At 37.3% G+C, this 16,181-nt stretch overlaps 2 protein-coding genes across 9 annotated transcripts in view; one reads left to right on the top strand and one right to left on the bottom strand.

Annotated features, from left to right (window-relative positions):
* CDC14B (cell division cycle 14B) overlaps positions 1-13,394 on the top strand; it is a 47,752-nt gene extending 34,358 nt beyond the window's left edge. For 2 of the 8 annotated variants that reach the window (XM_048932174.1, XM_048932181.1), the window contains exons 13-14: positions 4,598-4,714; positions 9,561-13,394. In XM_048932174.1, the coding sequence (XP_048788131.1) occupies positions 4,598-4,714; positions 9,561-9,600 (157 nt within the window). In that variant the 3' untranslated portion in view covers positions 9,601-13,394. Of the gene's footprint in view, positions 1-4,597; positions 4,715-6,577; positions 7,158-9,560 lie in introns of those variants that run through there. The other 6 variants (XM_048932180.1, XM_048932178.1, XM_048932175.1 and 3 more) reach the window with 5 other exon arrangements.
* LOC125687389 (uncharacterized) overlaps positions 1-16,181 on the bottom strand; it is a 212,963-nt gene that overhangs the window by 66,823 nt on the left and 129,959 nt on the right. The gene's annotated exons all lie outside the window — the stretch shown is intronic.

The raw sequence follows: 16,181 nt of genomic DNA, 5'->3' as shown, positions 1-16,181 counted from the left end.
TTTTAAAGAAAAGAAGCAATCTATTCTTTGTTTTCTTTTACTGTAAGATCAGTTTCACTAAACTGTCTTTCTTGTAACATTTCCATGTTCTAAGTACTCCTTAGCTAAGGGGTAAGAGAACAGACTGTTTGATGTTAGTAAAGGTGTTATTATTCTAACAATTGAGGTGCCACTGCCTCATACTCAGAATTGACAATCATAGGGTGTTGTTTTATGTCTCAGAATTGAAAAGACTTAAATTTTCATTAAATGTTCTTTCCATTTTGCAGCTAGTGTCTCTTGGGTTTAAGAGACCAAATTATCAGCCAGATGATTCAGTCATCACTCTTAGCTAGTCTGGCAGTTCTGTTGACTGTTTACCTATAGACTGAAGAGCTAATTATCTATGACTTACAGGAGTGTTATATATCTTATGCCAGCCTTCCTGAAAAGAAGGTGGTGAGAAAGCAGTGTTTTATTTGACTGTGTAGTGGTTTAACCCAGCAACCAGCTCAACACTACCCAGCTGCCGACTCACTCACCCCTAGCAGCACTAGGATAAGAGAATGGAAAAGGTGAAAAAAAGTGCAAGAACTTGTGGGTTGAAATGAGGACAATTTTGTAGATAAAGCAAAAGCTTTGTGTGAAGGCAAGACACAACATATTCATAGACTGTGTCCCATCGGCAGACAAGGCATTCAGCCACTTCCAGAACAGCAGAGCTCATTGCACATAGCTGTTAGTGGGAAAGGCAAACAGTGCCACACCATGTGTCCCAGTTACTCCTTTGATCCAGTTTTACAGTTGAGTGTGATATGATAGGTTATGGGAAACTTCTTTTGCCTGTTTGGGTCAGCTGCCCTCCCAGCTCCTTATACTCTTCCATCTCCTTGGTGTCAGAAGAGTGTGAGGAGGTGAAGTGTTCTTTGCTCTGTGCAACACTGCTCAGCAACAACTAAAGTATGAGTGTGTTATCAGCATTATTTTCCTCCTATATCCATAACACAGCACATTACTAGCTACTGTGAACAAAATTAACTCTTATCCCAGACACAGACAGGACCTCATAAAGTAGATAACCTTGGTAAAACTCCCATCAGGAGGTCAGAGAAGATATGCTCCTGTGTAGCCTCTCTTCACTTTCTCCCTCCTTAGGATATCTTAGGATTATAGGATACTTAGGATTATATTTTATAAAAGTTTTTTGTGAGCACTGATTTCTCTCAAGTTTTCTGGTGATTGGCCTGGGTTTGGGGGTTGGGCTTTTATGCATGTTGTTATGATGTGGTCCCCTCCTTCAATTTAAATAATAAATTATGAAATATTTAGAAGTTGGTGCTACTGACCCAACACTATTACACTAATGCAGGTTTTGATTTGTTTGAAGGCCAGTATATTAGCTTAATGAGAAGTGGTGTGCCAACTAGTGTCATGCTGGAGGATGTATTAGGCTCAGAAGTAGCAAGTGATGCTAATGGGAATGAAAAATTCATAGCATACATCTTTTAATAGCATGGCTATTAAAGCGTCTTGTAGCATATCTTCGTGATTTTTCTTTTTTTAAAATTGTATTTCATTGAGATGAAGAATATTTTGTACATCAGATGCATTTTCTTCTGGTATTTCTGTAAGTGAGTTGCTCAGCTGTACATCATGACATGCTATTATTCACAAATAGTTACCAAGCAGTAAATAGGTGCCCTGAGAATCATTTCATGTTCTTTATGAGACATATCTATGAGACCAGTTCTCAAGTGAGGCTGCCAGTCTAATCACCTATTAAATTAAAATTCTGTACATTAAAGGTAATGCAGCTCCTAAGCTGAAAGCTGGGTCTCAAGACAGCTGTGAGTGCTTAGCAATGCCGTATCAGACAGTGGTACAAATGGGAATTTGTCTGTTTTCCTTGAGATGCTCTAAGCCTTCAGAGACTGAAGTTTTAGTCCAATTCTAACCTGTTTGTCTGATCATTTAGCAAATGCTTTGTTAATAGGGATTCCAACTGGGCTTTACTCTCTTGGGCTAGCTGTGTGATGTTTTATATCACTTGGATGTGTAAGTGACATAACTTTTGTGCTTAAAGCTGGCTCTCAGCTGATCCCATAGGATCACTCCTCTCCCCACCCTTTGTTAAATATAGTAGTTTCATGAGGAGGATGCCATAGTTGGCTTGGTCTTTAAGTTGAGTCATACATAGTGCATATTGTCCCAGTTTTTCTTTCATGCAAATACATAAAATTACATGGAATGTAAGGACTTACTTATGATATGTCAAAAAGATAGCATTTAAGTGCTCATAAAATATTACTACATTATTGCTTCACAGCATTTTAGTTCATATTGAGATGAGTATATAGGTTTAAGTCATATGCAATGGCTTCTTTTCTGAGGTTTTGGTGTCTGGAAAAAAAAGGACACTATATGAAAGAGGTAATAATTAGATAATGTTCCAACAACTTTTGCTTTCTTTTAAATACATGTTACATGCATTCTATACAAAGAGGTACATACATAGATTTAAAGAGAAAACACGTTTTTTACGTATGTCTGTCTGCATAAGAAGTTATTAACCAGCGTGTGCCATGATTGAGTCGTACTTGAAGTGATGAAGAGTCAGGAGGCTACGCAGGTTTTTTACCTGTTAATTCAGTCCTGGAAATCACTGGTGGCACAGGTGAAGGATGTAACGCTGACTTCTTTTCATTGTTGGCATCATTCGTAAATTTTAGTTCAAAGTGCATTGTTCAAATTGGTTCATGTTGTACAACAACTACGCTGAAAAGAGAATGGTAACTTTTAATATTAGAACTTACTAGAGTTGCCTTAACATAGCAATGGAAATTATAAAGTGAAATTCAATGTTTTGAACCTTGTCACCTTAAACATGCAAGAAAGACAGATTTTTGGTAGAAGAACTTGTGTTGTCTGTTGCAGCATGGTATAATTTTGAAGGTACTTGTGTTTTATTTTCAGCTTCTCGTATAACTGCTTCCTCTGACTTGAAATGTGTAGTGTTTACAGTGGAATTTGCATTGCATTTTAATAGTCCTTGCTGCTGCAGTACTTCAGGTTTGGACTTCTGCAAATCAAGGTTCTTGATTTTGCAAGTTTGAGTTTTGTTCATACAAAAATTTAAAATACATGGACGTTGTGTTAATTTAATCATTTGCCAAACAATATAGAAGCAGTAACTTTGGATACAACAAGTTGGTTGGTAATTTTTACTGCTGTAAAATGGAGAAATATACTACAGAATTGATTTTAGTTGAAATTATGTCCTTTCAAGTACATTTGTTTATTCCAGTTCTAGTATCAAGCCCCATATAAAACAGTAAATATACAGGTTTTTTTTTTTCTATTCATATTTTCAGTAATTGCTTTTGACAGGTGAGTATGTTGTGTGAGTACAAGAATACTCATATATATATTCTCCTATGAATGCCTGTCCACTTTTGCTCCAGAATCTATGTTGTATGTTTATGTATAGGATTCTTAGAAAGCAGGGTTTTTTTCGGAATATTAAACAACCATGCAGCAGTTTATTTAATATAATGAAACTTTGAGAATCTAATGCAGTCTACTAATAGAGATGAACTCAGTGAAGCCACTGAGAACTGAAATGCTAATAAGCTACAGAGGAAAAAAAGGATGTATCCTGAAGTTATGCTAATCTCTACAGGGATGCATATTTTTATAGTTAGAAACTTGCACAAATGGGAAGACTAGAAAATAGTCCAATTAAATGTTGCACTAAATATATATCTGTAGACTGCTGATATATATGAGTTGTCATTTTTTTCCATAGGATCATAATTTTACTGCCTGTATTAAGGAAAACTGAAAATATTATTTCCGTACAAGCAAGCTGCATGAAAGCTAAAAATAATTATTTGCATTTTACTGTTACTCTGTTGCGGGTGTTGACACTATAAGCGACTCTATGTTTTTTCTTCCTGTTAAGAAAATGCCAGAATGTTTCAGTATTCAGGAGAAGCTGCGGAACACAACCAGCATTTGAGAATGGTGTGCTTATTACCTGTAATAGCAGAATGCTGGCATATTCAGTGTTTTTACCCAGGCAACTGTATTTAAAGGGAATATTTCATGGTTGCTGCAGGACACTGAGAGTCACTTCTTCACAAATTGAATGACTTGCTCTTTTTGTTTGTTTTTTTGTTTTGTTTTGTTTTCCAGTTTCTTCTATGTCAAACTGGAAAATAATATTTGGTTTTGTTGCATATGTCAGTTTCGCTCTACATTTTTTCTGTTGTTACAGCAACATGTAATAGCTTTTTTTTGTTGTTCTCTAAAAACCTCAAAGAAAACTCCAAATTATTATTTATTCTCTTCTTGGTTAAAAAATGAGCAAATAATTTTTAAAAAAATTACACAAAAATGTACCTGCATTCCTAATAAAACAGACCTGCATAACCATAATTATAACAAGAACATTATAAAGAGCTGGCTGATTTTTAGGTGGAACAGTTTGCTTTTCAAATTGAAAGGCCCACTACTACTTGTTAGATTTGCTGAAATTGTAATATCCTCTTTTCAGTGTTTTCCTAGAAACTTTCAGGTTATATAATCTCTTTTTTTTTTTTTTTCCTACTCTTTTCAGAGTAATTCTGCAGTCCAGTGTTCAGAAAAATAAAACCTCTGAACCTAGCATTTCTGACAGTACAAACATTACTAAAAGAACTACCAGATCTGCAGCAAGAAACAAAAGTATAAAAAGGTGAGAGCTACCCTCTTTAAAGATCCAGTAACTGTTCTGTAGACAAATACTTTTGAGCTGGTGTATCCGCTGCTGTTAGAGGCTTTTGCCACAATTTAATTCCTCCTCCTGAAAATGAGAAATGAGAAGCAAGAAGCAGTTTTTTGTCTCATGTTATATACTGAGAATATCTAGAACTTTACATCTTACATGAATCAGATTATACTGCTGAGTCCTTCGAGTTTCAGAATTTTATATTCTTATTCCTAAAGTGAGTAAGAACTACTGGAGTTAAGTGATTCTAGTATCCAAAAAAATCTTGTAATTATCAAATCTAATCTGGAATAAGAGGAAAAGTTGTTAACAGCATTCAGAGTTAGATTTAGCATGCAAAGTAAACTTGTGGACAACTGAAATGCAGTTGTGGGCAAATCCAGCAGTGGGTAGGTGAAGTGTATAAAATGCATATGTGGTGTGAGATTTCATAGTGGAGTATCACTGATTATCTGGTCTGAACTTGTTCCACAAAACTTAAGGAAATTTTAAATTTGGATGAATGTATACGAGGGTGAAAGTGTTTTTTGATGCAGAAGAATATGCCCCCAGTATTAATATGTTTCTACTGCACACACATGTGTTCATACCTCTCTGCAGTAGCTCTCCAAGACGTTATCAAAGATGAGCTTTAGAATATAACTTGATAGAATTTTCAAGTAATATTCAGTAGCTACAGATGAACAGAATCTGCCTCGGGCTTATAAGGAACAACTTTTGAATGGATCTACCAGGTGCTGAAGATATATTTTTTTCTTAGGAAGCAAAAAAGGTGGCAAATAACAGCAACAACAACAAAAAAAACCCACAACTCACAGACTCTAGTTTATGTGGCTTGCTTAATAAGTTTTGCTGAAAATTCCAGGTTTTTGTGCAGTTTTTCTTCCCTACATAGTTTTTGTTTTCACAACCTCACCCACTTTTGAAGGTGACAGACATTATGAAAAATCCACTGTACTGGGCTAAGGAAGTAGTCTAAGTAATAGCAATCTGCAAGAATGTGCTAGTCAGAATTTTCATCAGCAGCTATATGAATTTTATGAATTGTATTTTGATTCATATAACATGTAGAAAAATATTTCATTTTTCCTGAAATATCTGTTTTCCTAAAAATCTTAAGTCTTTCTCGGAGTTTTACTGAGAAACTCCATTCTACATTGTTTTCACCATGTCAGTTTTGTTCCAGATAGACTGATGGGATTCCCACAGCTGCTTTTATTCTTCATAAGTTTTAATCTACTTGCAGCTCTTCATAGTAGTACACTTGATTGAACACGTATATTCAGTTCCTGGAAAACACACCTTTAAGTAGATGGTTGTGTTGTGAGGGATCAGACTACCTATCCATAGGAGGAAACAACATCCCCAGAGCAAGGAAGATTTCAGTTATGTTGAAATAAATGCTATGTATGTGTTGACAGATTTATGACTCAGAGGGCCAAGGATCAGGTTTCAAATTACCTCACATTTGATAAAGCATTTCCTGTTTTAATGTCTTTTCTAAAACTTCTACCCCAAATATTTCATTCTATATACTGTTTCTTCTAACATCTGTGATAGAAGAGTGTCAGTGAGTTTATGTTTGGATTGCATAGTCACAGTGGCCCTAAATATTTGTTCTCACAGTTCTGGAGTTCTTAATTATCTTTTCATCTTAGAGAATTAATTGGGTACTCATCCCTCTAAAGACTATTTCAGTAAGACTGTTTATATTCCAGATTTCCACTTAGTACCTTGCTATTAATCCTGTAGGTGTCCTTTTATTAGAGTGTTTGGCAAAACCTTACTCAATTTTTTTAAGCCTTGCTTTCTTTTTTCATGCTTTTTCAGGAACATCTGCAGCTAGGCCACTCAGAGCCTGTTGCTCAGAGCCTGTTTCAGCCTAGCCTTGAATATCTCTAAGGATGGAGCATGCAAAACCTCTCTGGGCAGCCTGTTCCAGTGCCTCACCACCCTTATTGTCAAAAACTTACTCCTTATATCCAATCTAAATTTTCTCTCCTTTACTTTACAGCCATTTCCCCTTGTCCTGTCAGAGCAGGCACTGCTAAAAAGTCCCTTCTTTCTTCTAGTCCTACTTTAGATATTGTAAAGCTGCTGTCAAGCCCCCCTGGAGCCTTCTCTTCTTCTCCAGGTTGAATCACAGAGTAATAGAATAAAAAAGTGATTTGGGTTGAAAGGGACCTTTAAGATCATCTAGTTCTAACCCCAACTGCTATAGGCAGGTATATCTTCCTCTAGACCAGGTTTTTCAAAGTCCTGTCCTGCCATGTCTTGAATGCTTCTAGGGAGGGGGCATCCACAACCTCTATGGGCAACCTGTTCCAGTGCCTCACCACCCTTCACAGTAAAGAATTTCTTCCTAATATCTAGTCTAAACCTATCCTCTTCCAGCTTAAGGCCATTTCCCCTTTTCCTCTTGCTACCTGCCTTTACAAAAAGCTCCCCCCCCTCCCCCCCCAGCTTTCCTGTAGGCCCCCTCCAGGTACCTGAAGGCTGCTATAAGGTCTCCTCAGAGACTTTTCTTCTCCAGGCTGAAGAACCCTAACTTTCCCAGCCTGTCCACACAGGAGAGTTGTTCCAGCCCTCTGATCATGTCTGTGGCCCTCCTCTGCACCTGCCTCCAACACTCCATGTCAAACAGCCCCAGGTCTTTCCACCTGTCCTCATAGGGAAGGTATTCTATCCCTTGGATAGCTTTTGTGAGCCCTCCTCTGGATGCTCTGCAACGACATCATGTCTGTTCTGCGCTGAGGACTCCACATCTGGACACAGTACTCCAAGTGAGGCCTCACGAGTGCAAAGTAGAGGGGCAGGATCACTCCCTTCAACCTACTGGCCACGTTTCTTTTGATGTAGCCCAGGATATGTTTGGCTTTCTGGGCTGCAGGAGTACATTGCTGGCTTGTGTCCAGCAATGTGTACCATCCACCAGTATCGCCAAGTCCTTTTCAGCAGGACTGTGCTCTATCCTTAATTACCCCAGCTTGTACTGATAAGTATTGCCACAACCCAGTTGAAGTCTGTGAAGTTTGTATTACCTCAGAGTACATAAATAGATTGACCTTTTCCAGATAAATTGAATGCAATGTAGAGGGAAATAATTACTGTTAAAAAACTGAGATTGTGTCCTAACCAACATCTACCTTTGTCAAGGTTCTGTTGCTTTCTCTGAATGTCTGATATTAGTGTGGACCTTTATTCTTCTCTTGACTTGCCAGTCTGTTGTATTCCAGTGGAAAAATCTTGCACAGTTTTTATACAGAACTTTTTTGTTGATGCTCCAGGCCATTTTAGTCAGTTTTTACTCCAGATTAATCACTTTTTTTTGACCCATCATTACGCAGCATAATCAGCAGATCTGAATTTACCATTTCATCCTTCAAACTTTTGGACACTATCATATAAAATGTCCCTAGAATGGTACTTCAGCCAAAGCAGTCATTTGCAGTTAAAATATTTTGTTCTGGTTTTGCATAGTGGTCTTAGAGAATTTCAATATATTGCTCACAATGTTCATTATATTTCCGTTGTGGAATGTCTCGAGATGTCAGCTGCCATCTACAAAAGACAGTACTGGTGGGCATAACACATTATCTGTTGTGACTGAAATAACGTTGTTGTGTAACTGCAAGACACTGCATGACTAAAGCATTCTCCACAGTTTTTTTTCTGTGGGTGTCCTTATTCTAATCTTTTTTCTCCATTGAGGATAATATCCCATGTAAATTTTTGAGTTACTGGGAATGAAGCCTGTTTGTGTTTGTATCTTAACAGGATGCATATAGCAGATTATCTTTAGGACAGATGGGTCATTTTCCTCTCCTATTTCCCTCCTCACTTTCTTGCTATCAAATCGCTTTTAGTAGAACAGTGTGCTATATCAGCTGAAAGGTGAGATGGAAGAGGATTCTCAAAATCTTAACTCTTAATGTAAATAATCATTGCCTAGACTTGATCCCAAAGTACGTGAAGGACTGGAATAGCATTCTTCTTAGACAGATAGCTGGACTAGCAGAAATGCATAGCAAACCTGTGTTCTCTGCAGGATAAGAACCCTGTGCATTTTGGCCAACAAATTGATACTTCAGAAATTTCCAGGCCAAATGAAACATAGTGAGGCCCAAATGAAGCAGTTTTCTCTGTTTTATCATCTTAAAGATTTAGAATTATGTACATAACAAGTAATTGGTTAGAAGTGAAATCTTGAATGATCAAAGAATTTTGGTAGCTAGAGCTGCTGAAGAGAATATGGAGGTCAAGTTATTACGGAAAAAAAAAACTTGAGAGGACAGGAGAAAATGCATGAAAATGTGGTATAGATTATTTTACTTCTTTTAACAAGAGAGGATTATGCTTTTACAATCTCATGTGCTTTTACTTTATTGGAAATTGTAAAAGGAGCCGTCTGTACCCTTGCTCATACATTGAAAATTGCCTGCAGCATTTCAGAGCTTATCTATGTAATCTAGGTCTAGCGTGAAAAATATTAATGTTTCTCTGCTACTCTTTCTACTTTTCCTTCAGTCTGATACATCAGAGTGAGAGAAGAAAAATGAATACTTTACAGCAATTGTACTTAATGAAATTATGTTGCTTTTTTGTATGAAACTGAGCCTTTCTTCATATTCTCTGTGAACACACTGGTCTGTGCTTTCTTTACAACTGATATTGCTGTGTTTTTAAATGCTGTGACTTCTACAATGTCTCTTTTTTGAAATATAGTTTGTTTTATCTTGCCAACAATATTAGCTTCAAATAATTTTTTGGGTATACATTTCAATTTTTTTTCCTCAAATATGTTTTATTTCAGCAGCCAGTCCACCACAAGAACTAGAACAGTATTGCGTTAAAATTTCAAATTGGCAAGCTGTGTTGAAAGGGGATATCCAGGCATGAAGGGGATACAACTTGAAGACACTTGATTGCAGTTCTAGGAAGATGTCTTTGGCTCCACTTAAGCAGAAGAAACTCATTCATACTTGTAAAATAAAACTGGCAACATGCTTGGCATACAGTTTCTTAATTACTAATACTTCCTCAAGCAAAACCAACAAAATAGTGTAAATTCAGACTCAGGTGTAAATACTTGAGCTCTCTATTGTAAAGAGGGCTCCCTACCATATATGATGCATGTGCATAAAATGTGATGGCAATCACAGCTGCTGACCACCAGAAGTGAGAAAATGGTGGGAGTTTTTAATATGTAAATCTGTGTTGTTCATTCAGACTGGACTTAGGTCTCCACTTGAGACTGAAACTCTACCACGGAGGTTTTTTACTTATAGGATTGGTACTCTCTTGTGTTAACTGGCTATTCTTTCTTATTTTATATGAATTTTTTTTTATGAAGTCCTGGTGTTGAGAACAAAGTAACTATTGTCCACCAAAGAGTGCTTTAAAGACTGTGATTTTTTTTTTAATTTTAATTTTTTGGGGAAAAAAAAAAACAAAAACCAACTGAAAGCAATTATATTGTTTTTAATAGCGATAGATTTTCAGTTGTTCCCAACCACTGGCTCTTTTATCTGTTTGTAATTGCTTTAAATCCAGTATGATTGTAAGAAGGAGGAAAAACATTTAAAGCAGTGAAATGTCATTACTCTTTCTTTTCATATCATCACATCTTTTAGATGAATCTTTAGATTACCATATCTGAAAGATAAGACGTTTTTGGCAGGACGTATTGGTAGATTTAATAAGTTACGAATGTTACTGGCTTTTTGCTTGAATGTACTTAATGAGTGCAGCACATTAAAAAAAAAGAAAAAAGAAAAGAAATATACACTTCCTGTGCAACTGAAATTGATAATGGAACTCTGGAGCAGATACAGTTGGGAACATCTAATTACAATGATTAAAAAACTGTTACTTACTTCTCAGTTAAAAGCAATGAAATTTTTTTAGCAATCTGAGATTGAAATTTTCATCCACTGCAAGATTTTCAAACACAGTGTTTTTTCCCTTCTGCATTCATATTATGAAATATGTCTCAAAAGCTTGCTTTGAAGTGAGGCATCCTTACTTCCTGGAAGTTTATAGCTGCATTTCCCTCAAATGAGAACTGCTGCCACATAGACTTAGATGGAATACAGTTCTCTCTTCGTTTTGTAACTCTTACAAAAGAGAGGAATAGAAAAGGAGATCTGGAATCATAGAATCATAGAATCCTTAGAGTTGGAAGGGACCTTTAAGGGCAATGTAGTCCAATTCCCCAGCAGTGAAAAGGGACATGCACAGCTAAATGTGGTTGCTCAGAGCCTAGTCCAGCCTAGTCTTGAGTGTCTCCAGGGATGGGGCATGCACCACATTTTGTTGCAACCTGTTCAGTGCCTCACCATCCTTACTGTAAAAAAAGACTTTTTCCTTATATCCAACCTAAATCTACCTTCTTTAAGTTTGAAACCATTTCCTCTTGTCCTGTCACCACAGAGCCTGCTAAAAAGTCAGTCCCCTTCTTTATTGTAGCTTCTGTTTAGACACTGAAAGGAAGGTGTTCAGACCTTTGGATCATTTCTGTGGCTCTCTTCTGGATGTGCTCCAACAAGTCTGTGTCTCTTCCATACTGAGGACTTTGCATCTGGATGAGGTGAGGTCTCTCCAGAAGAGAGTAGAGTGGCCAGATTGCCTCCTTCACCCTGCCAGCCATGCCTCTTTCAATGCAGTTGGGTATGGTTGGCCTTCTGGGCTTCAAGAGCACAGTGTTGTCTCATGTTCAGCTTGCCACCCACCAGTACCTCCAAGTCATTTTTGTCTGGGAATTTTAGCAACAGAATAACTTAAGTTTTTAAAAGATCCAGATTATATTTGCAAGGGGGAGGATTTTCTTTCTATGAAGAAAGGATTCTTTTCAAATGAAAGGAAGTGTTCTGTTACACCAGTGGTTTCTCAGTGCCACTATGAATAACCACACATGGGTTTGAATACATTTTGTTGGCTAAAGAAGAGCATTGTGAGTTGGAGAGTATGCAGAATGTAAAATGTATGGTGACATCTGTGAGTGTAAATTTATATATATATATGTATGTATGTATACTTCAGATTTGCAAATATGAGCACAAAATAGGTTTGTATGGTGCAAGATAAGGAGCACTGAGGTTTATACCCAGTTTTTTTTTTTTGTTGTTTTGTTTTCCAATTAATTTTCACAATCTCTTTCACTCTCTTCTAAGTGAAAACCACCCAAAAAATGGGACAGAACTCACCCCAATAGTGATAAAAATTTTATTGCTTTTTTTTTTTTTTTTTTTACTTTTTTGACCTCCTTCACCAAAATGGCAATAGATGGTGTGTTGTGCAAAAATTAATCTCTTTATTTTTGAAGAAAATTTCCATCTTGAAAATTTTATGAGTGAACTTACTTGCAAATCTTAAAAGGCAGGAGGGAAAGGATGAAACTAATGAGATGTAAGGATGAGAGTTAAAACAAGTAAGATCTGTTGATAATGTTTTGGCCTTACTGTTCTCTTAGCTGAACTTCTTGATCTAAAATTTATCAGCATATTCCACAGCCCTTCAAAATTCTGACTTGGAATTTCCATTTTTTAAAGTAATCAGCAAAGCAGTTAGTACTCAGAAGTTAATCAGAAGCAAATTTGCATGAATTGTACACCGCATGGCAACTCAAGTTAAACCAAAACTGTTTGTCGTGAATATGTTTGAGGCTACCCCATCCAAAAATGAGTATCATGCTGAGAAACACCAAAGTGTCAGAGTATCAGAAATAAACATGAAAATTCTCCAGGCAATCTTATATGGTGAATTAATCTGTTAGCTCATTGCGTCTCATCTAATTATATTGCTTTGTCTGTCCAAGTTTTTAGTATTTTGTTTTCTATGTTTACTATGCCATACCAAAGCTGTCTTAAGTACAATTATGAAGTAGTAGCCATGGGTGGGGGAGTTTGTGGTTTCCAAGTCTGTTTTGAAATGTGCAGTACTGTGTGCCAAAAAGGAGCACATGTATGACAGCAGTGCAACAGAGCAGCTGAAGGAACTTATTTCTGCTATTACCAATTAGCAGTTTTGGTTAAACTTAAAAATTCTTTCTACTCTTTCAACATGCAAGATGGATTCTTCTGTGATCTCTGCAACATATTCAATGGTTGTCTATCTTAGGTCTAATTGCTAGCTTCCATTACAGCATCAGTATAGTAATAGAAGCTAAATCAGACCATGTCCTTTTGCCCCAGGACAATAGAAAAAGTGCTGCTTTAAAAAAAAAAAAAAAAAAAAATTTAAAAAAGTAGGTACTCATGCATTAAACTGCGGTGAAGAAAAAGTTACATTCACTGATTTGTTGCACTGCAGTTTTTGTATTAGTAGTTTGCAGACTGTGTCTTGTGTAAACTTGTGTACAGACTATCAAGATCTAGAAGTCTTCGACTAATGAGCACTATTCATCTTGATTATTTTTAACTTGTATATTTCTAATCATATTTTTTTAACTTGGATTGATAGAATGGGAATTTATTTTGCTGGAGGTATTTTTAAGATAAAGCTTCATATTATCTTGTAATATCAAATAGCTCAATATGCATTTGTGTCTCATTTGAAAATAGTGCATATTGTATTTGGTTTTATACAAAATATTGAATAGTGAGAATTGTAAACATGAATTACGTAAAATTAAAAATAATAATCAGAAGTTTGTGTGTTCACTTTTGTTCCAACATTCTGAAGGAACTCAGAACAAGACCACATTTGTATGGGTCTGACCACTTTGTGCTCATAGAAATAATGAAAGAATCTCACTTGCCTAAAAAGGTAAGTTTTTTAATTAAAAAGCACAAATCTCAAAATATTGCATTTTAAATATAATTTTTGGCTCTGCGTTTGAGGGGACTGACTTCAGAATATAACAGTAATTGTACTCAAATAGTTGGGACACTCTTAGCCAGTAAAAAACTGGCTTCTAACTTAATTTGTCTTCTTTATGTATGGTAGTGCAGCACTCATTTTTTTTGGAAATTGGTAGAATTTGAAATACCATTTACCACATGCAAATGGTGGTAGTGGAAATGGAAAGTGAAGATTTCTCAAAACAAAAGTTTTTAGAATCATTTACTTTTACCTAAGTTATGAGGGTCCATGAAAAGGGAAGGGAGGAGAAGGAGAAGGAGAAGGAGAAGGAGAAGGAGAAGGAGAAGGAGAAGGAGAAGGAGAAGGAGAAGGAGAAGGAGAAGGGGAAGGGGAAGGGGAAGGGGAAGGGGAAGGGGAAGGGGAAGGGGAAGGGGAAGGGGAAGAGGAAGAGGAAGAGGAAGAAGAAGAGGAAGAGGAAGAGGAAATAGGAGGGGAAGGAGAAGGAGAAGTACGTAATTATTCCAATATTTATTCTTACCTTACATATTCAAGAAAAAGCAAGGCATGTGCACCTTGGGCAGAACCTATTTGACAGATGAGTAAACTCTCACTTGCTCCGGAAAGGGATGTTCATATTTGCTTGGAAAATCTTTGTGTTCATCAATTGTAAGGTTACCCTTTCTGTGCTTGTGTAAATGTTTAAACCACTTCTTCCTTTGCTAGTTGCCTGCTGAAGAGTGAACAAAAGGCTCTGCCTGGAATACGTCTGTGTTTGCATGTGATCACCACAGCAAAACACCACTAATCCCTATGTAGACATGCAAGCACAGCACAGGCACTGGACAGGGAAAGGCAAAGGACCAAAGCACAATACAGAGAACAGCTGAACAGTGACCAGGCCAAGGTTTTGGCAACGTTATGCACCGCAAGAATAACCTGTGTACAGTATTTCTGAAGCTTACTTTGATTTGGCACTTTCCAGCCTCCTTTATGGGTTCTACACAGCCCATGTAGGAGCAGAGAACACTGCAGCAAAACTGATGTGCTGTCTTTAGAAATATTCAAGGCTGAGCTTAGTGAAAACAGAAACACTGCGAGTTTTAAAACTAAATAGTTAAGAGGAAGGTGCTTGGTCTTTGTTTATTTATTTATTTTTGCATGAGGGACGGGGCGAAGGAAATTCAGAAATTCAATCCCTTAAGTAACTGCCTCCCCTCTTCATAGTCCTTCCCAATACACAAGGCTGTTACAAATCTGGCGAAGACTGCACTGCCCAGACAGCCTAAGCAGCAGTTGCTGTTGGTCACCCAGCTGCAGGTGCGTGCAGTGGCTGCATGCCAGCAGGCGCACACCACTTCCGTCTCACAGCCATCCCTGATTCCCAGCTCCTCCAACTCCCTCATCTGCTGCACACAAGTTATGCCATCAACACAATAAAAAGCTCGTTCTTATGCCAACAGGACAGAGGGAGCAGACATAAATGTCTCTTTGGCAGAAGATACTGTTAATGCAGGAAAACCCAAAATGACTGCTGCTAATAGCAGGAAGATTGCCATTAAAGACAGTGGTTGTTTCCACGGTATTCTTCATAGTGGAAGGGCTCAGCTTCCTCATCGCCCCTTCTTCATCAGGTTTCCTACTAGGCCCACCTGGCTTTCCTCCCACATTTGAGTTCTGTCAACACAATTCCTTGTTCTTCCCAAAACATCATGCTTCTAGGACTGTGTCTTTACAACATGCAATACTTCTGGTGTCATGCTTCTGGGTGTTTTTTTTTGTCCACTTCTGCCACTCTACTTTGTTTCTGAAATAAAATGTTTAATGTTGCTTCCATACTTAAAGAACTCCTTCATTTCACTGAAAGCTTCATAGAAAACGCCCACCAGAAAGTTATCTTTTCCCAAGGAACACAACCTTTGTTAGAGTCAGGAAAAACATCAGAAAACAGGATTTGATCTATTAAAAAAAAAAAACAAAAAAAAACAAAAAAAAAAAAACACCAAAAAATACAACCAACAAGCTCCCACCAAGTCCAGAATTCCTGGATTATATGAATAGCGTGTCAACTTACTTTTTCTCGTCAGAAGAGAGTAATCCAAGACCTTGTGTCTGCTTCCTTTACCTACAGAAAAGCTGTCCTGACATTTCATTGTGTTAACTCATTATCTCTTAGTCAAGTACTTACTAGTGTACAAATCTAGACAGAGAAACCTTTGTTTAGAGCTGACAGCGGCTCACAGTCAGCTACAGATAAAACAGACAGCTGAACGCAGAACTTTTTTTTTACACTGGCTACTCAGGCAAGCAAAAACCTTATTGAAGTTATTAAGCTGGTGTTAATCAGAATGCTGCCACTAAAAGTGATGCAGTACCTAAAGCTGCTCTGTACATTCAGCCATCTGAAACATTTGTTGCATCATATCCTCAAAAAGGTGTTTGTGGACAGGTAACGCCTGCAGGTTTTATGTAATTCTGAGTAGCAGAGTTGAAGAGTGGCAGTTGTTACTTTCTTGAGTCCAAAGACTGAAGATCCCACCCCACAAATTGTTCCATGCTTGCCCAGCTGGTTACTGAAAGAGAAGATCTCTAATTCTATGCCTGTTCACTCAGTGACATATATGAATGGACACTT

This window comes from Lagopus muta, chromosome Z (assembly GCF_023343835.1).
Source record: "Lagopus muta isolate bLagMut1 chromosome Z, bLagMut1 primary, whole genome shotgun sequence".
NCBI classification, from domain to species: Eukaryota; Metazoa; Chordata; class Aves; order Galliformes; family Phasianidae; genus Lagopus; species Lagopus muta.
This window is presented reverse-complemented; position numbering and strand designations above follow the sequence as displayed.